Source organism: Cucurbita pepo, chromosome 17 (genome assembly GCF_057944985.1).
Source record: "Cucurbita pepo subsp. pepo isolate OVF chromosome 17, ASM5794498v1, whole genome shotgun sequence".
Taxonomy (NCBI): Eukaryota; Viridiplantae; Streptophyta; class Magnoliopsida; order Cucurbitales; family Cucurbitaceae; genus Cucurbita; species Cucurbita pepo.
Genome location: NC_141814.1, coordinates 3,530,795 through 3,550,955, shown reverse-complemented (window position 1 = coordinate 3,550,955; position 20,161 = coordinate 3,530,795). Strand labels below are relative to the sequence as shown.

Below are 20,161 nucleotides of genomic sequence, written 5' to 3'. Positions count from 1 at the left end.
TATATATATATATATCATTTTCATGGTTCATATAAATATATAATGCATATATAGAGAGTGACTTTCTAAATTAAAAAATAAATGATAAAATTATTTTACAATAAATAAATAAAAATATAAAATTTTTAATCTGTGATTTAAAAAAGGTAAATAAATTTGATAAATAATTACTTTGTGACAACTGTAGAAGTGGATATGGATAAATAATTACTTTTTCCATACTTGTACTGCACGGCAGGCATAATTATAATTTAATTAATTATTTTAATTATAAACCTCCTTTAAACAAAGTGGCCTCCCCCGGTTTTGGATATGAGTGGATATGCCACGTGTATTTGCATTTTATTATTCTTATTATAATAATTATTTTTTTTAATGTTTGACAAATTATTGAATTATAAAAATTGTTTATTTGTGCACTAATATAAAGGGACATTACAATTTACATATATAAAAAATATATATTCATTAAATGGAAATATCAAATAAATTATGCATATTATAATATAGATTAAAGATATAAATGTCTATTGCAATTTGAATTAAAATATTAAGATTAAAGTTATTATTTTCTACGTGTTATTGAATTAAATAATAATGATGATAATAATAATTTAGATGTCTACCGCTCTCTTGTTTCAATTTTTATATTCGTAAAATTATAATAATTTTACAAAATTGGGTTTTGTAGATATATATTTTTTTTTCATTTTAAATAAACGAATAATTTTCATTTTCAATGTAACATATATTTAAAAAAATGTAAAATATTATAATAAATCTAATAATATTTTAGAAGTAAAAATAAAAAATAAATTAAAATCATGTTATTTTTATATTTTAGTATATAAAGTTTAACTACTAATCAATGAAATAAAATATATAGTAAAATAATAAATAATATATGGCCCAACTTGTATTTGAATTTTTAATGCTTTTTTTATAACAAATTAATTAATAACCTTATCTTAAACACCAAATTTCCATTGCTTAATAATAAATATCTTTAGTCAAATCAAATTAAATATAATTTTAATTTTAAAGATGTTGGGCCAATTATGGAGACAACCTTTGCGAATTTTATAAGGTTGTCCAATAATTATTTTAAAATTGAAATTGAAAAGGCCGACGAGGGGCAATATTGGAAGTTCACTTCATGGTCAAATAAAAAGAAAAATAGGAAAATAAATAATTTTATTCAAATTTTAATTTTTTCGATAGATTCAGTTTGGAGAGGCAGTGGCAAACACGTGGACCGCAGTTTGTAAAAATCAGCGCCACGTGGTTTGCTGACCAGCAGCCATGAGTCGACATGTCGGATGGAGATGCCATTTATAGATTGGATAAATCTTTATATTTAACTTTTTAATTGATAATATATTTTTTTATTTATGTTATGATTTTAAAAAAATAATATATTTGGCTAGAATTTGCCTCTAGTATTTATAATTAAAAAATTTAAGAAATTATATTAATTTTGCTATTATATATATTTAAGCGTAATTTTAAAAAATCAAATAATTTGACCAAAAAAAATGAAGCGAAAATTATGCCTACTAAATTAAAGTAGTTTCTGCGGTGCCGGTTCCAGGACCGTTGGACGGTGGCGTCGGAGAATCGGACGGTTGTGGGAGCTTTGACTGGCTGTCGGAAGCGGACAAAAACTGTAGGTGGGGCGGAGATTGCCGCGGCCGAATCGGAGAGAAACGCCAAAATGGTGGTGGCGGACCGGTTCACAAACTGATATTCATTTCTGACCGTTGGATTTTCCGATCAATCTAGAACATGGTTAATGCTGATGGGCCCAACCTCGTACGACAATATTACTCAAATATATTATTTAGAAAAAGAAAAAAAAAATACAAATAATTAAAAATCACGTTTTTCACTTCTAGAATATTATATTACATGACAGGGGGAAAACGATTGAAAATTATTTTCAAATATATATTTAAATATTCCAAATTAAATACAATTATTGTTTTTAAAATTTAAATTAAAATATAAAATAGTTAGGAAAGGGACGGGAAAAACTGTTATCTAAAGTTATTATTTGCTTGCTCTATACGTCATCAGTTTTGTATGATAATGACTAAAGTACCCTTCGAACTATATATATTAAGAGTGATTTAAAACGAGAATAGAGTGTTGGAACTTCAGTAATGTCTAAAATACCCCTCAAACGTATAGAGTAAGAGTGATTTATAACGAGAAGAGAGTCATGTTCGTCTAAAATATCTAAAGTGATTATTTGCTTGCTCTATAAGTTATCGGTTTTTGATGGTAATGACTAAAATACCCTTCGAACTTATATATTAAACGTGATTTATAACGAGAAGAAAGTGTTTGAAGTTCGTAATAAAATTTGGTTAAACACGTCTTTATTAGAAAATAATGATATAAAAGTTTACATATTTTGTTACCGAAAGCAACAAAATAGAATTGTCAATAATGGCATAATTGTCAAAGTAGAGACGTAAAGGAATGAGTACCAAAAAAAGCAATTGATTTAGGCTTTGCGTATAGTTTGGTTGCTTAAATTGTGCAAGCAATTGCTTACATGATGATGATTGGTCGGCATCACTACCCAGCCCACGTGCCATGTCCTATTAATCATTATCTTATATATATATATATATAATATTATTTTTAAATTAATGAAGGTTCGAGATCGAATTAACTTCAAGAAAACATATAAAAAATTAGGAAAATGAAAGTCGAAAGCGAGCAATTATTGTAGAAATAAAGGTTTCCACACTCTTAGAGTGTTTCGAGGTCGAGTGTCCTTACTAGCATACTGCCTCATCCCTGACACATAGTCTGGTGTCTAGGTCTAATACCATTTGTAACGACTCAAGCCAACCGGTAGCAAAATATTGTTTTTTTTAGGCTTTCCCTTTCGGGCTTCCTCCAAGGCTTTAAAACATGTCTGTTAGGGAAAGGTTTCCACATCTTTATAAAGCGTGTTTCGTTTTCCTCTCCAACCAATGTGGGATATCACACATACGCTTTACTAAGAGCGTCTATTTTGTCAATGAAGGTGACCACTGACGTCGAGTTCTCCTCTATTTTTTCTCGGGAAATACATAGAAATGTCGTCTATAGACGCGATTAACATACCGGAGAATGATATACCAATTTAAATTCATGAGCCTTGTTCCATGTGAACCTGTTAAGCCACACCACCCAAAAAAAGATCCTCCAGTATATTGGGCCGACTAGTGTCACTAATGGGCCGATTTAATTGGGTCTATAATTTAACATGGGCTGACTTGGTAAAGCCCATTAACCCGGCTACCAAAAAATCAAATTTACCAATTTACCCTTATTAATGCAGGAATCCCCCGCATTGACGGATGGTATTTTGGTCAGTGTTGGTCTTCCATTGAGCAGTTAGGCAACCTACGTGGCGCATGACGTGGCGTTTTGACGTTCGCGTCGCGACTATTCAGTTACGGTATCTACATTTTTATTTCCGTGAAAAAAGGGGACACGTCGGAATTGTATTATATAATATTTTTTTTTTTTGTCAACTTTACCCTTTTAAAAAATAAATTAACGATAATTCCAATTTTATAACCATTTAATAGATAATAATTAAATAAGGGCAATTTAAGCTAAAGATTTAAATAATTCGAATTTAAAAAATTATTTAAATTTTAAACAATACTCTTCCACTTAAAAATAGTGAAATTTTAAAAATAATATAAATATCCTCAATTTTATTTATTTTTTTAAAAAAATAAATAAAACCGAGGTATTAATGTTACTTTTGAGAGGTTATTAATATTTAAAAATTTAAGAATTTTTTTTAAATATTTTTTAGGTTAAAATTTTATTTTTAAATATTTTTTAAACAAAGATTTCCATAAAAGAACAAAGAGTATTTTTTTTTAATTTTTTATAAAAGAATTTAAGAATGTTTTTAAATTTAAGAACATTTATTATATTTATTATAAATCCACAGCAATTAATTACTTAAATTATATATTAATTATTTATTTAATTTTCGAAGGTGCGACAATGACCAATTGCTATATAAATTGGCAACCATCTCAAAACTACAAACCCTAGAGAATGGAGAAGAAAAAAAAAATGGTGAAATAGGAAAAGGAAAAGAAAAAAACGAAAATTCCCAGCAAATAAATCCCATTAGTACTACGCTTCCTGAAACACTTCGCATTTTAAAGATCCCTGAATTGATCTGAATCCAATAATTAAAGGTAAGCTTTCTGAGAACTCAATTCCGATCTCACTCTCTCGAATCGCTTCACTCCATTGCTGTTCTTCTTTGCTTCTTCGCTTCCTATCACAAACCCCACTAAAACCCTTCAACAATTTTGCCCCAATCTACTTGGTTCTTTATGTAATCACTGGTTTGCACTGAATCGTGTTGAAATATATTTTCTGTTTGATTTTGGGTTGTGGGTTTGAGATTTTAAGCGCCATGGATGATTTGGAGAAAGCAATCCTTATTATGTTTGATGAAACGAGCAATGCGGGTTCGAATTTAAAATTAAAGGCTAATGAGTATTGTGATAAAGCGAAAGAGGAATCGGCAATATGCAGTGTGTGTGTCGAGAAGCTGTGTTTTTCGAACCTTGTTCAGGTTCAGTTTTGGTGCTTGCAAACACTTCACGAGATTATTCGGGTTCGTTATTCGTGGATGAGTTTAGACGAGAAGTACTTTGTTAGGAAGTCAGTGTTTTCCATTGTGTGTTTGGAGGGTAGTTATGAGACTCAAGCACTTAGAATTTTACAGGGTCCTGCTTTCATTAAGAACAAGCTTGCACAAGTTTTGGTAACACTAATTTGCCTTGATTATCCATTAGATTGGCCTTCGATTTTTGTTGATTTCTTATCTCATTTGAGAAAAGGACCGGTGGTGATTGATATGTTCTGTCGGGTTCTGAATACATTGGATGATGAGTTGATTAGCATGGATTACCCTCGAACGTCTGAGGAAATCACGGTTGCAGGGCGGATAAAGGATGCTATCAGACAGCAGTGTGTATCTACAATAGTTCGATCGTGGTATGACATTTTGTCCATGTATAAGAATTCTGATCAAGAACTGTGTGCAAGTGTGTTGGATGTTATGAGAAGATACATATCTTGGATTGACATTGGGTTAATTGTAAATGATGTGATTTTGCCATTGTTATTTGAGTTAACTTTAGTTGATGGTTTGCTGGAGCAATTTCGTGGAGCTGCGGCAGGGTGTTTGCTTGCAGTTGTTTCGAAGCGGATGGATCATCAGGCAAAACTAACCCTGTTGCAGAGTCTACAAATAAGCCGGGTTTTCGGTCTGGTTGCTGCTGAAGATAGTGATTCTGAGTTGGTCTCAAAGGTAGCTAGCTTACTTACAGGCTATGCTGTGGAGGCTTTGGAGTGTTTTAAACGGTTGAATTCAGAAGATTCTAAGAGCAATTCTTTGGAGCTTCTAAATGAAGTTTTGCCGTCTGTTTTCTATGTATTGCAAAAATGTGAGCTGGACTCGGCTTTTAGCATCGTGCAATTCCTTTCTGGTTATGTTGCTACCATGAAGAACCTTTCTCCACTGACGGAGAAGCAGCTTCTTCACTTGAGTAAAATATTAGAAGTGATCTATGCACAAGTATGTTACGATCCTGTATACCGGCACAATCTTGATATCTTTGATAAGATAGGAAGAGAAGAAGAAGATAGAATGGTGGAGTTTAGGAAGGATTTTTTGGTACTTCTGCGTAGCGTAGGTCGTGTAGCACCTGATGTAACTCAATTATTTATTAGAAGTTCAATGATGAGTGCTGCTGCATCTTCTTCAGATCGGAATGTCGAAGAGGTAGAAGCATCACTCACACTTTTTTTCGCATATGGGGAGTCAATTAACGATGACGTATTGAGAAATGGAAGCGGACTTGTTGGGGAAATGGTGACAATGCTTTTATCCACTCGGTTTTCTTGCCATTCTAACAGGCTAGTTGCACTTGTATATTTGGAAACAATTTTCCGATATATAAAGGTAGTGCAGGAGAATTCTCAGTTTATTAGTGTTGTTTTGGCTGCCTTTCTTGATGAACGAGGCATACACCATCCGAACAGCAATGTTAGTAGAAGGGCGAGTTATCTATTCATGAGGGTCGTGAAACTTCTAAAAGTGAAGCTTGTGCCTTACATCGAGACAATTTTAACGGTATTAATCCCATGTTTCAATTCTTAAAACTTTGTATTCTCTTGTAAAATTAATCATAATGTTGAACATCCCTAAGTTTGCTTCTATCATCATGGTGAAATTCCAGAGCCTACAGGATACTGTTGCACGATTTACAACCTCAAATTTTGCATCAAATGAACTTTCGGCGTCTGAAGATGGCAGCCATATATTCGAGGTTCTCCTTTTGCTCTGAGTGTGTATATATTTTATATACGTATATCTTTTTCCTATTGTTTTATGTTTATTCCGTGTGCATGCACGTGTCTGCAATGGTGCGTTGTGCTGTTCCTATGTTTACATATCCAATGATTTTGTTTACAGGCAATTGGTTTACTGATTGGTATGGAAGATGTGCCACTGGAAAAGCAATCTGATTATTTGTCATCTTTGCTCAAGCCTCTTTGTCGACAGGTTGTCGTTGACTTACTAGTACAGTTTTTTCGATGGTCTGGATCATTAACTTTTTCGGTTTAATTGATCATGCTTTAATCTAGGTTGAAGTGGTGCTAATGAACGCTAAGGCTCTAACTCCAGAGGAGGCTACAGCAAAGATTTCTACCATTCAGCAAATAATCATGGCCATTAATGCCCTCAGCAAGGTTCCTTTCGTTAATAACCTCTCTCTTGGGAGCGATGTATCCGGTTTCTCCTATTACACTCTCATTCTTTGGCATAGGCACTTTTTGGAAGCATGATATTAGTGTTACTGGTGTCTGATATTTCTGTAAAGATGCTTTTTCTAACGAGCGATTTCATCAACTCACTTTTACCTTCCTTTCGTCAAAAGTAGTCACACATACACTTTTCGTTTTTGGTAATCCAGGGGTTCAACGAACATCTTGTCACAACAAGTCGTCCTGCTATTGGTTTGATGTTCAAACAGGTTAGCTTCCGTGCCCTTTTTTAGCTATTATTTCAATATCTCGAGTGGCCTGAGGGTTTTCAAAAGTGGAACATAGACATTTATGTAAAAGAGCACCTATAAATGTAATGTCTTTCTAGCTGGTGTTCAATTAAGTTAAGAGACCGGTGGCTAAGAGATTCATTTTGCTAGCATTTTCGTAGCTTCTATTGAGGATTAAGTGTGGAGCAAATTATGAATTAAACTGCCTTTCATTGAATTATTATTACTATTCACTAACTGATGTACATTCTTCTTCAATTTAGACATTGGATGTTCTTCTTCAAGTCCTCGTTGCATTCCCGAAAATAGAGCCTCTACGGACTAAGGTACAGGGTTAGATATAGATCCTTTCATGTATACCTTTGTATATTTCATAAACTGTACCAGCACTGATGTTAATTTCTGTTGAATTAAGGTTCTATCTTTTATACATCGAATGGTGGACACGTTGGGGGCATCGGTATTTCCCTATCTTCCAACGGCATTGGAGCAGTTGCTTGCAGAAAGCGAGGTAACTCATGAACTCAAATTCAGTCACCAGTTGATCCTTTTTAATGCATCTTTTGATAAAAGAAACTGCTAGAGACAGAGACACCCGTGTTTCGAGTTATTGTTATTATTATTTTTTTTTTTATAAACTTGTTCATATCTTATCATGTATTTGTTTTAGAGCTTGACTACGATTGCATGTTTTCTTGCAGCCGAAGGAGTTGATCGGTTTCCTTGTGTTACTTAATCAATTAATCTGCAAATTCAGCACTTCGGTCCATGGCATTTTGGAGGATGTATTTCCTATAATTGCTGGTCGGATATTCAACATAATCCCAAGAGATTCACTTCCTTCAGGACCTGGAACCAATATCGAGGTACTCTTAATACGTTCTTGAATTCTTATTTTATTATATTGTTAAATGGGATCGTCAAGGCGACACTGGGTTTAGTATTAGTTCATCTTCTGTGCAAGAAAACTTAATTCTTCATGGTGAGAGATAATTTTCCTTTCCTTGTCTTATGCATTGCTCTTCTGTTTATTGTAGGAAATCCGCGAACTACAAGAACTTCAGCGAATAGTCTATACATTTCTTCATGTGATAGCCACACACGATCTCTCTTCCGTGTTTCTAGCCCTTAAAAGTAGAAGCTACCTGGAACCAATGATGCAGTTGCTTTTAAATACATCGTGCAATCATAAAGATATTCTTGTTAGAAAGGTAACATATTGCTTTATGTTGTAGGTTTTCTTTTTCATGCATAAACATCTAGTTCACTTTGGTTGTCTGAACCTGATCATCGTTTCGTGGGATATAGGCATGTGTACAGATATTCATTAGATTAATTAAGGACTGGTGTGACCGTCCTGGAGAAGAGAAGGTAGCGTTATGCTTTCCTCGTTGATTCTGTGTTTTTTCTCGTGGAAAAACACACACACACACACACACACACACTGTTTATCACATGTTTTACTATTTTGTTCATTTGAATTCAGGTGCCTGGCTTCCAAAGTTTTATAATCGAGGGCTTTGCTACGAACTGTTGCTTGTACAGCGTGCTCGACAAATCGTTTGAATTACATGATGCAAATACTGTAAGGATACTATACCCGATTCTGTTTCGTTTATTATTGGACTGCAAGGATAGTGTCGCAAAATATTCTATTTGTTATATTTTTCTGATAATTTTTTGAATATATTGTACGTGGATTTTGGTTGCAGCTGATTTTGCTTGGAGAAATTGTAATGGCCCAGAAGGTTATGTATGAGAAGTTCGGGCAGGATTTTCTTGTCCAGTTTGTATCAAAGGGGTTTTTAACTGCACACTGCCCTCAAGATTTGGCTGAGCAGTATTGTCAAAAGTTACAGGTACCTATTAGCATCAATTTAAACTTCTATTGGCACATCGAAAGGTTACTTAGTTGACATGCATGTTTGCATTTTGAATCGTTAATCGAGATTTGATATTAATTACAGAATCTGGATGGGTGATTCGAGCAACTCTTTTCTCTTCTTGTAATGTTCGTTAGATTTATGGATTTCTTTTGTTTATATTGGGAAAAAAAAAGGATTTAGCCATATGAGCAATGAACCAAGATGCCTTTGTGTTACATAGGTTCAAACATTGGTTTCCACTTGGTTTGATATTAAATTTTTTTTGGAATTTCCGACTTCAAAATCTTCATGTTTTGGGGATGTTATATGGAATTAGTTCATTTAATTAGCTTTTGAGGACACATGTTCATTATTGAAAAAAGAAGTAGATTTAACGTAGATGTAACGGCTCAAGCCTACCGCTAGGGAAAGCCCAAAGAGGACAATATCTGCTAGCGGTGGGCTTAGGTTGTTACAAATGGTATCAGAGCCAGGCACCGGGTGATATGCTAGCGAGGAGGCTGAGCCTCGAAGGGGGGTGGATACGAGGCGGTGTGCCAGCAAGGACGTTGGACCCCAAAAGGAGTGGATTGAGGGGTCCCACATCGATTGGAGAAGAGAACGAGTGCCAGCGAGGACGTTGGGTGCCAATGGAGGGTGAATTGTGAGATCCCACATCGGTTGGAGAGGGGAATGAAACACTCTTTATAAGGGTGTGGAAACTTCTCCCTAGTAGACGCCTTTTAAAAATCTTAAGGGAAAGCCGGAAAGGGAAAGTTCAAAGAGAACAATATCTGCTAGTGGTGGGCTTAGGACTGTTACAGTAGATGACTTGGCACATCATAAGGTGTTGTCTATAGTGATCCCTTTATTTATTTTAAACGAGAAGCGGGTGTGGAAACTTCTCCCTAGTAGACGCCTTTTAAAAATCTTAAGGGAAAGTCTGAAAGGGAAAGTCCAAAGAGAACAATATCTGCTAGTGGTGGGCTTAGAACTGTTACAGTAGATGACTTGGGACATCATAAGGTGTTGTCTATAGTGATTCCTTTATTTATTTTAAACGAGAAGCACGCTTCGGCACACTAGCCGTATAGGGCACATAGGGTTCTCACGAACAAGAGTCTACACTAGCCGTATAAGGCTAGGCTTTAATGTCTAATAGTTTTTGTACGCACGGCGTTTGCATACAGTTTTGATCCTTAGTCTGGTTCTCATTTGCAGGGTAATGACATCAAGGCATTAAAATCATTCTACCAGTCGCTTATAGAAAGTTTAAGAGTTCAACAGAACGGAAGTCTCGTTTTCAGATAGCGTTGCCGCTAGGACGAAATATGTTAATAACAGTTCCTGATAACTCCGCTTTGTGGTGTTTGTTCTGAAATATGAACTCCAATTTTGTTCACCAAGGGTGAGGATTGATCTCATACTAATCTACTGATTACATTCTCATTAAGATTGATTCCCCCTTGACTTAATTTGGATAATCTTGTAGGATATATACTCTGTATATACGTGTTTTTGGCGGGTGATTCACGGATGAGGTATTTTCGTTATATATACGTTCGTTTCAGCTTACAAAATTTGAATGGATATCACTATTAGAGTTGGCTCATTCTCCTCTCCATATCTTTTTCTACAGTTGTACATTGCCTGAAAAGATCTTCTCAGCTACAGAAGTCAAGTTTTGTCGAATTGGATGACTCATTTCGAAGATCATGGTATCGTTTTTGTCTATACCATTTGCTCGGTTTTTTATAATCTTCTCCTCGTCGATTATTTCCGACTTGATAAATTTTGATTCTTGGTTTCTGCCCCTGCATCACTGGATAAAAACCTTATATCAGTTCAGATTTGTTATATTCGTCGATTGTTTAAACGTCGTTTTTATATATACGCGCACGTGATAGAAAAACTCTCGAACACAGAAATTGAATAGTCGAAATGTAGATTTTTCTGATGTAGAATTCCATGAATGTGCTCTGTTATTGGGTTGGTATGTTCAAATCTCTGGTCTATGAGGGTTTGAAAAATGTGGATTGAGACTAAGTTGATGATTTGAGGTAGAAGAAGTCGGTCTTGAAGGAGAGCCATGACTTTGATTTTGCTATCACTTTCTGATGACTGACTGCTCCCTTTCTTCCATTTTTTTAATTCTCTGATGAACCGTCAAAGTAAGAGTTCTTAAAGTTTTAACTTTTGATTAAAGCCATTGTGAAAGGTTGACACTTTTTGATGTTTTTACGTTTTTCTTTTGAAAAAACACTTTTAATCGTACTTGTGTGAGATCCCACATCAGTGGGGAACGGAAGAACGAAACGTTTTTTTATAAATGTGTGGAAATCTCTTCCAGTACACGCGTTAGTAACGATTTGGTTGAAGACTAAGAACTTTATTAATATTTATTTACTCATAAACTAAAAGTAGCCTTTATGCAACGGACTTTACATCTACAATAACCTTAAAACAATGAAGACCCAATTAGAAAAAATATATATATATATATAATATATATATATATATATATGGTTAACCTAATTGTCTATTAATTTACGAACTACATCAATAAAATAATCAAAACCCAGTGCCAACACAAATATAATTTAACGACAAAATACCCGTTACCTAATCGTCGATAAATAAGAGTGAACCCAGATACTTAAATCATCGATATTTTACTGAAGAACACATATTTCAACCAGTCGAACTGTGTTAGATCATCGACGTTACCCGAACGACTTGGATTGAATTAATTGGACTTAGTGGCGTGTGGAATTCACACGGCATCTACACACACAGCAATGGAGACATTCATATCCACTTCCTCAACACAATATTAAAAAAAAAACATATGAATTTGCTAAGAAACTGCAAAATTATGAAAATCAAAACAACAAAATCAACCAACTTTTAGAACAAACAAAGACCCTCCCACTAAAAATCTCTCTTTTTCCCATTAAAATCAAAGTCAATAAAATCCAAATTCCCCTCATAAACAACAAAATCAACTTGTTTGTTCATCATTACCTTCAAGAACATGACTTTTCACCTCAAAATTTTAGGACCCATTTCTTCAAACACTATAAAAAACCCAAATTTGATGTCCAAAATTCAAGCTTTTCAATGAACAATGGGTTTCAAAAGGTTCTTACCCAGTTGTTTAAAGCCAAAGAAAGTTGTTAAAAGCTCTGAATTTCAATCCTCAAACAAGATTTCATTGAGAAGAATCTTATCAATTTCTGATATGAGTGTTAGATCTTCTCTTTCAATTATTAGTGATCTTTCAAATTCTTGTAATGGTTCAAATCTTCAAATTTTTACCTTCAAAGAACTTACTGAAATCACTCAAAATTTCACCAAAGGTAACTATTTGGGAGAGGGTGGATTTGGGCCTGTGTTTAAAGGGTTTATTCATCACAATTTCAAGCTTGGTTTGAAGAAATCTCAGCATGTGGCTGTCAAGATTTTGGATTTGGATGGCTCTCAAGGCCATAGGGAGTGGCTGGTGAGCCATTTTGAGTGGTGAATTTTACAATTTTTTTACTGTAAATTTTGGTTTTTTTACTGTGTTTTTTTTTTTTCATGTGTTCTTGTAGGCTGAAGTGTTCTTTCTTGGCCAATTGAGACACCCAAATCTTGTCAATTTGATTGGGTATTGCCTTGAAGATGAACAGAGACTTCTTGTTTATGAATATATGGAAGGTGGAAACTTAGAGAATTTGTTGTTTAAAGGTAATTCTAATCGAAAAATTCATGTTTTTTTACGTTAATTTGTAAATTTTTTGTGTTCTAATGAATCTTTTTCGGATTTAGGTTGCTACGTTTCGAATTTGACTTGGTTACAAAGGACGAAGATTGCATTAGGATCAGCTAAAGGCCTTGCTTTCCTTCACGAACCCGAAAAGCCCATCATCTTCCGAGACTTCAAGGCTTCAAACATCTTACTCGACTCGGTACTATATCACTAGTCTCAACATTAATCTTTGAAAACGATACAAAACCTGATATCATTGTTACAGGACTACAATCCCAAGCTTTCGGATTTCGGGTTGGCTACGAATGGTCTTGATGAGGACGACACACACATAACGACTCAAATCATGGGGACAGAAGGGTATGCCGCTCCGGAATATCTCATGACAGGTTCGTTCATAAACCGAACTTTGTTGCTAACTATCAGTTAGTACTAAAAAAACAGTAAATTTTCAATCTGTTGTTTCAGGTCATTTGTCGACAATGAGCGACGTGTTTAGCTTTGGAGTGTTTTTATTAGAGTTGTTAACAGGTCGACGAGCGGTCGACAAGAGCCGTCCGAGCCGAGAACAGAACTTAGTAGCATGGGGTAGACATCGTTTAAACGATCAAAACAAACTAGAGAAGATAATTGATCCAAGGCTTGAAGGGAAGTACTCAAATGAAGGAGCTAAAAAATTGGCTGCAATAGCATACCAATGCCTTAGCCACCACCCCAAATGTAGGCCCTCAATGGCCTCAGTGGTCAAAGGATTAGAGGCTGTTCATAACATGAAAGAGTTTATAACCGAGCCATTTGTGTACATTGTCCCAAGTGAAGACACCAATAAGGTGAACAAGAGGGTCGAGATGAAGGAGAAGAGACCGGAGAGCCGTTACCAAGACCAAAAAGGTCGCAGATATAGGCCTCGGGTATTGCCATTGAGGTCAAGGTCATGGTCGAAGTCGAGATCGAGATCGAATGATGTTCATTCTGATACAGCCTTGTACAAGGCTGTTAGAAGCAATTTTACTACAGGATGTTCTTTCTCGTAAATTTTCTTACTTTAATTTTTTAATTTCTAAATGTTCGAACTAAAAAAGGATTGTTAACCACTTATGTAGCCGTAAATTTTAAAAAATGTTGTATTTTTGTTTTTCAGATATGTGTTTAATTGCATATTTAGAAACTTGATACAGAATTTCTACGGTTTGCAGATATCTGAGTATACATGTGCAGAATTTAATGAATCTGAAAACATAAAACAGAATACAGATTGCATACCGAACGAATCGAACCATCATCATTATTATTATTATTATTGAAACTAAGGCTACCTAAGCCAAAATTTGATTTTTGTGATGAAGAAAATGTTCTTCAAAGTTGAAAAATGAAGAGATTGTGAGGTCTAAAATGGTGTATAATTCAACTCATAAATGGTAGCCCTTTCATATCTTACCAACCCACTCAATTTTTAAGGGTGTAGTCCACCTAATCTTAATATATATATATATATATATATATATATATATATATATCCCGTGTAACGTACGCTACTCTTTCTTATACGTGTTAGGATGGCACTGTTAAACGTAGAATAGATCATATCTATACATAGTACTGATTTACTTGTTTGTTATCATGAATCAAGAATAATCTATGATTTCATGGTTTGTTATGTAATCTATGTCTATAAATACATGAGGTCGTGACCCATATAGGTCACCGTGCCATTCAACTTAACACGCACAACTCACACAATTTAGATGAAAAACACGAAGAACAAGAGAGGGAGAACACCACTAAAAATATATGTGGAAACACCTGGATGGTTAACTTCACGACGACTAGAGATTTATATTAATGATTTTTGATATATACACTCATAGAGAATATAGAAAATGCATCCATCACCTAACAAACCTCACGTCCAGACAAGCAAAGCGGCGACCCTCAAGAAGCACCCGACGACTCTCAAGAAGCACCCGACGACTCTCAAGAAGCACCCATCCAGCCACGTGTGGACCAATACAAAAGAATATCATGATGTGACCGAGGAGAATAGTGCATCATCCAACACACTATATAATGTATGCATTGAAGAGGAAACGAGACATCCCTAAGATAGGGACAATGGGTATACATAAGCATTACATATAAGCTTGTTGAAGGGTCGGGTAGGGTTCTAAGCCTTAACCTCGAAAGTCGAAGTCCCAGAGGGAATTTGGGCATGCAGTTCTAGAGTCTCAAGTCCGTCAATAGAAAATATGAAAGCTCGCCAAATTTGATGTCTATCGGACACCGGACAAACTCTCCACTGCAATGTATTTCGGTTCGCTAAAATCACTTCTACACGAGAAGGATTGGATTAACCATGAAAGTTACAAGGTTTACAGCATGTACAGTTTCCCTAAAATTTACGGCTGTCCATTACAGTAAAAATCTAATACACTTTTTCTTTCCCGCTAATTATTTAAAAACAATACATATAAATACGGCTCTGTCAAATTTCATTTGAAAAAGTGACCTCTTAAGCTTAACAATGGCGGCAATGGCCTCAAATTGACACACTATTCGGAACCCCTCTGCAAGTAACTCCCGGTTCCGAGCTCGGTGCTAGCAGCTCATACGGTAAAACTCCGGCACCGCACCGGTTCTTCAGCCGCTCGTCGGCGTTCCTTCTATCAATCTCCTTCTCAATCTGCCTGATCTCTGCCGAGAATTCGTAAAATGCCTCTACAATTTCCGCGTCGCTTGTCCAAATCGACGTCTGTTGCCTCTCCCCGAGGTACTCCTCGTCCGGCGAGTGCGTTGATAATGTGTCCACCACCGCCATGAACTTCGTTGCCTGTAGCACGCTTGGCAACGCTGACAAGAAATACTTCTGAGGATCGTTCAAGAAAATGGCGTATTCCGGATCGTTCTCGTCGGGAATCAACCGCCGCATCAACGGCGGTCGGTTCGGTACGTAGCCTCCGTATGGATACTGGCCGAAGTTTAGCGCCGCGTGTTGTGCTGATGAGAGCCAGATGAGCGTAGTGAGAATTGAGGCGAGATCGTCGGAGTTGTTCAGTTGTGGCCACCAGCTTTCATGGCGGAGGTCGCCGTGCCCTACATTGATGGACTCCCAGTACCAGTCCTGCAATTCTTTGTCCTCGCGGACCATGCTAGGGTTTGGATAGTAATGAGACACATAGGTTTTAACCCATTTCTCGATTGCGGCCCAAATTAGAAGGCCATCGGTAGCGTATGGATAGTCCTCGATCATAAGCTTGAGTCCATGGGGCATTGTAGGGTCCGGCTCGGCCATTCCCCTGCGTATGAGATCGGCGGGAAGGCTTTCCTTGTCAAAGCGCCATAAGTTCTTGTACGCAGCAGCGCTTATCTCCATGCCGTAGCGCCCTGCAGTGAAGCAAGATTCGATCACTCCCTCGCCACTGATCAGGCTTTGGCGCGCCAATGCGTTGATCTCCAATGTGTATCGCATGTGTGGGTCCAAGAGCTTGAAGATTGGGTGCATTGAGCTCAGTTGTCTGTGCGCTGCCAGTATGAATGGCTCCAAGCCCGCATGTGTTCTCAACCTGTGATCAACAGTAAGCCATTTTTAGTCATCAGAAAGCTCAACCCCTCTGTTCTTTTCAAGTTAAAGAGTTTTGTTTTTCACATACCAGTGGTTAACAAGTTGATGAACTCCAGCATCGTTGGAGCAGACATGAGCCTTGGCGAGCTGCCATTTCCAATTGCTTGTAGCATCAACGGGTGGAGTTACGACGCGTTTTGATCGAGAACTTGGTCCAGTTGGTGGAAGGCTGAGCTCTATGGCCAAAGGTTTGAGAGTTCCAAGTGGAGTCAAGAAGAAGATTGTGCGAGTTGCATATGTTTTCCGGCCGTCCAGAGCATTAATCCGATCAATAAATGGAAGGTAAACATCATGGTAATCCACTATAAACAACTTCTTTTCATCCAATGCCTGTAACAATTAAGGAATTTGAGGCGAGATAATGTTAGGATTTGCAAATTTGGTGAAAAAAAATCTGAGTGACGGTTTATCATCAGCTTGATGTGATCATTTACCTGCTGCACGGTCATGCCATTGAGTTGGCCAACGATGTGTTCTTCTTTAATGGCAGATTCCTGTGGACCATAAACCTCGGGATCAAGGTTGCTTACTGGAGGGAAAACCTTAAGCCTCTCAATGGAGACTGGGTTAACTCCTGCTATTGCTTCGCGAGCGAATTCGTCATCTCGCAGCCAGGCAAACTTGTCCTCTACAATTAGGAAACAACATAGACATTAGTTATGATCAAGATTTCTGAATGATTGGGTTTGTCGATTTGCATTCAAGCATAACTTAGTGTGCTATGGCAATGTCTATTATGCAGGAAACTTGTGAATATGAGGTTACCTTAGTTCAAAAGACTTCTATTTCAATCGATTAGGATTGATTGTTAAAATTCTGTAAAAACTTGTTTTGAATCTCAGGCAAAGTAATTTAGATTATCTAACTAGATCAGTTGTTTTTGCAAATTACAGGCTGATGAATGCATATATGAATGATACTTTTGAAGGCTGATGATGCGACTTACTTGAAAGTATCAAAGGTGTGTTGTATTTCAGCAGTCCTGGGCTGGATTCACTCACAACGCTTGGCAGTGGGAGCTTCTTCATGAGTTCATCTTGCAAGCCTAATTTAAGGAGCACCCCTTCACTGTAAAGGCTGTCAATGTCTGAAAACCCATGAAAATCTTGTTTGTTTGACAAAATGCTGGCTTTGAGAGAAGGAACCAAAGTGTGAAGAACTGCCCTAAGCCTCCCAAGAGAGAAAGTGGTTTGCTTAGGCTCCTCAAACTGTTCATCTCTCGGCACGTACATGGGTAACGGTTTCTCGACTCGACTCTCTGCAGTTATATCTATAGAGTACACAACTATTAGATATGGTTTTATATATCCTTAGCTAATCATTGTTATAATTGAAAACGAAGAAGTCGAACTTTACCAGTTTCGCAAGGGGCACGTCCAGTGCGACACCGTCTAGGATAAGGAATTTTCTCGCCCCCAAGACATGGGCGAGCAAATTCTATTCCCTTGTCTGGATTTCCCAAGTCGTTGTACACATCAAAGTCATATACTCGATCAGACAGTTTCCTTACTCCTTTACCATCACCTCTAATGTCTTTAAGCTCTTTCTCTCTTAATGCTTTAATCCCAGCTGGTGTCTCACCTGGTAGATAAGGCTGCAGAATCGTAGAACACATAAGAAAACCATTTAAAACTTCATGTAACAACAAGATTATAAGAGAATATGTTATTTTTGTAGGAAGATTCAGTCATAATCCCCTTAATCCGTTTAAATTGTTTCTTCTCATGCATGACTGGAATGATTTCACTGTAGTTAGGTAGGCTGAATTCTGGGTCCACAGGCAATCTTATCAAATAGTTCATAGCAGATTTCAGGACTGTAAGAAGACATGCATGTAAGTTTCCTAAACTTTACACCTCTCAATGATCAAGATAATAGAATTGTATACTCATTCATTACAATGATAAGAGTGCGTGGAGGCATTTGATATCAGAAATGTGAAAGAACACATCACATCAGCTTTAACTGAGAATGAAAAGAAAAACTCACCTTATTAGAGAAGAATATCCTCTTAGTAGGGTGATCTTTTCTTGACTGAACCCAGGAATTGCAGGGAAAATGAATGGGATCACTTGCAAATTGCTCGATCGTGATAGTTTCCAAGAAGAATTCCTGCTGGTGCTTGTTCATAATCATGATCGCTCCAGGCTCTCCAAAGTCCGAGGTCAGTACAAATTCTGCTATGTAATTTACCCTCTCTGCTTTTACATTAGTTTTCTTTGACCAATCTTTCAACACGGCTTCCTTGCTTCTCTTTGGAGCGTTTCGTCCTTCAATAATCCAAATCCAGATCAAAAACAACGAAAAGCACATGAATATAGAACACCCAGAAAGAGAAGAAACAAAAACAGAGAGAGAGGGGGGGGGGGGGGGGGGGAGGGGAAAACGACTCACTTGGGTCAATCTCAGTGCTGATAAGTTGAAGAACAACGTTTTGGCCAATCCTATCCGTGAAAGCATCCAAATGCCTAAAAATGGTCTCCTTAAAGTCTTCCTTGTTCTTGTTTCTGATAGTCACCACAGCTCTAACCTTGAACTCGACAGGCTTCTCGACCAAGGGCACAGGCTTAACCAAATCCAAACCCAAACCCAAATCCAAATCCTCACTAATTGCAGCCACTGGACCATTCACAGCCTTCCTTACCAGCACCACCTTCCTCTTCTTGTCTGGAAAACCCCAAATTGGCATGAACTGATTCGCAGAACTGAGAGTAGTTTGAAACAACTTAGACTGAGAAACCAACGGTGATTTGTGAAGAAAAGATGAACCAAGAATTTCATTAGCCAGCGCCATACCGTTTCTCCCTCTCCAAACAGCCAAACACAACCTTATTTTTGTCTCTCTCTCTCTCTCTCTCTCTCTGTGTCTCTGTATCTCTTTCTTAGTGCTTGGGAAATAGGAAGTTGGTTCGTCTCTTAGCAGAGAAGGGAAAATGGAGGTTTGAAAGAGAATGGTTAGGAGAGCAGAGCAGATTGTTATTATTCTGCCTCACCAGGGGACCTCCTTTTTATACAACCTAGAGAGAGGAAAATGCCAAAGCCAACGCCAAAGAGAGAGAAAGAGCAGTTTTTCCTTCTTTCATGAAACTCACCGTCCACACGTTTTACAATATATATATATACATATAATATAGTTTCGGATTATTGTTGGTAATTAGGAGTGGATGGATGGATTAGGAAAAGTAAAATAAATAATAAGAGAAAATTGAAGTGGATTTGAAAAGAAAACATGTTTGAATTTGGAGATTTCAAAATGAGTGGGGCTGCAGGGCTTCTCCTCCGCCCACCGCCCACCGCCCAGTCAAAACGACGAGTAAAAACTAGAAACAGGGAAGCCGTAGGAAACCCGACAGAAACTGGGGTTGTCTATTTTCTCCCCCTTTTCCAAAATGCCCACTCTCTTCTCCTCCCATAAACTTCTATATTTTTATTTTTTTTATTTTTTTATTACTTTATAATATTATCATTTTTTAAAAAAAAAACAAAATTAATAAAAATAACTTTCAATTTTATACTTTGTCCCAAAATTACTCTTTAACTAAAATAAATTTAAATATATATATATTTTTATGAAAATCATGAATATTTTATTTTAAAAATATATTTAACATTTTAAAAGATGTCACGTGATTGTTCAAAAATTTCGTTAATACTTTTATTTCATTATTTGAAAAACTTCAAAAAAAAAATTGAACTTTTTTTAAGAAGTTAAAAAAAATATATTCATCGAAATTATTCATGAATTTTTTAGAGTAACATAAAATTTTTGGAGATAATTTATAAAGTAGTTGATAGATTGTTTTTGTCTATGGTTGATAAAAAGTAA

At 36.5% G+C, this 20,161-nt stretch overlaps 3 protein-coding genes across 4 annotated transcripts; 2 read left to right on the top strand and 1 right to left on the bottom strand.

Annotated features, from left to right (window-relative positions):
- Positions 1-4,060: 4,060 nt before the first annotated feature.
- LOC111778870 (exportin-T) lies at positions 4,061-10,826 on the top strand. 2 transcript variants are annotated; one of them, XR_002812601.2, is made up of 15 exons: positions 4,061-6,175; positions 6,282-6,371; positions 6,518-6,607; positions 6,691-6,795; positions 7,020-7,079; positions 7,364-7,426; positions 7,516-7,611; positions 7,802-7,966; positions 8,138-8,311; positions 8,409-8,471; positions 8,587-8,685; positions 8,813-8,959; positions 10,187-10,373; positions 10,458-10,506; positions 10,605-10,826. XR_002812601.2 is itself a non-coding variant. In XM_023658867.2 (13 exons), exons 1-13 carry the CDS (start codon positions 4,448-4,450, stop codon positions 10,274-10,276), a joined length of 2,970 nt encoding a protein of 989 aa, XP_023514635.2. In that variant the 5' UTR covers positions 4,061-4,447; the 3' UTR covers positions 10,277-10,374. The 2 variants fall into 2 exon arrangements, 1 of the variants encoding a protein (XP_023514635.2); XM_023658867.2 differs by lacking the exons at positions 10,458-10,506; positions 10,605-10,826 and having other exon boundaries at positions 10,187-10,374.
- A 1,266-nt stretch (positions 10,827-12,092) lies between these two features.
- Positions 12,093-13,750, top strand: LOC111778750 (EPD1-interacting receptor-like cytoplasmic serine/threonine-protein kinase). Its single transcript, XM_023658723.2, has 5 exons — positions 12,093-12,467; positions 12,559-12,694; positions 12,776-12,915; positions 12,982-13,105; positions 13,185-13,750. Exons 1-5 carry the CDS (start codon positions 12,093-12,095, stop codon positions 13,748-13,750), a joined length of 1,341 nt encoding a protein of 446 aa, XP_023514491.2.
- Positions 13,751-15,028: 1,278 nt separating this feature from the next.
- Positions 15,029-19,327, bottom strand: LOC111778977 (linoleate 13S-lipoxygenase 3-1, chloroplastic). The gene is made up of 7 exons (XM_023658995.2): positions 18,730-19,327; positions 18,325-18,605; positions 17,692-17,929; positions 17,282-17,605; positions 16,770-16,963; positions 16,364-16,665; positions 15,029-16,276 (listed from the first exon to the last, which is right to left on the bottom strand). Exons 1-7 carry the CDS (start codon positions 19,127-19,129, stop codon positions 15,253-15,255), a joined length of 2,763 nt encoding a protein of 920 aa, XP_023514763.2. The 5' UTR covers positions 19,130-19,327; the 3' UTR covers positions 15,029-15,252.
- Positions 19,328-20,161: the final 834 nt, after the last annotated feature.

Coding starts and splice junctions, on each gene's coding strand:
- LOC111778870 (XM_023658867.2), top strand. CDS start 4,448: ATGGATGATTTGGAGAAAGCAATCCTTATTATGTTTGATGAAACGAGC. Junction 7,080..7,363: donor TTGGTTTGATGTTCAAACAG/GTTAGCTTCCGT, acceptor TCTTCAATTTAG/ACATTGGATGTTCTTCTTCA. Junction 7,427..7,515: donor TAGAGCCTCTACGGACTAAG/GTACAGGGTTAG, acceptor TGTTGAATTAAG/GTTCTATCTTTTATACATCG.
- LOC111778750 (XM_023658723.2), top strand. CDS start 12,093: ATGGGTTTCAAAAGGTTCTTACCCAGTTGTTTAAAGCCAAAGAAAGTT. Junction 12,468..12,558: donor AAGGCCATAGGGAGTGGCTG/GTGAGCCATTTT, acceptor GTGTTCTTGTAG/GCTGAAGTGTTCTTTCTTGG. Junction 12,695..12,775: donor AGAGAATTTGTTGTTTAAAG/GTAATTCTAATC, acceptor TTTCGGATTTAG/GTTGCTACGTTTCGAATTTG.
- LOC111778977 (XM_023658995.2), bottom strand. CDS start 19,129: ATGGCGCTGGCTAATGAAATTCTTGGTTCATCTTTTCTTCACAAATCA. Junction 17,930..18,324: donor GGATATTCTTCTCTAATAAG/GTGAGTTTTTCT, acceptor ACGATTCTGCAG/CCTTATCTACCAGGTGAGAC. Junction 16,964..17,281: donor CACACCTTTGATACTTTCAA/GTAAGTCGCATC, acceptor TCCTAATTGTAG/AGGACAAGTTTGCCTGGCTG.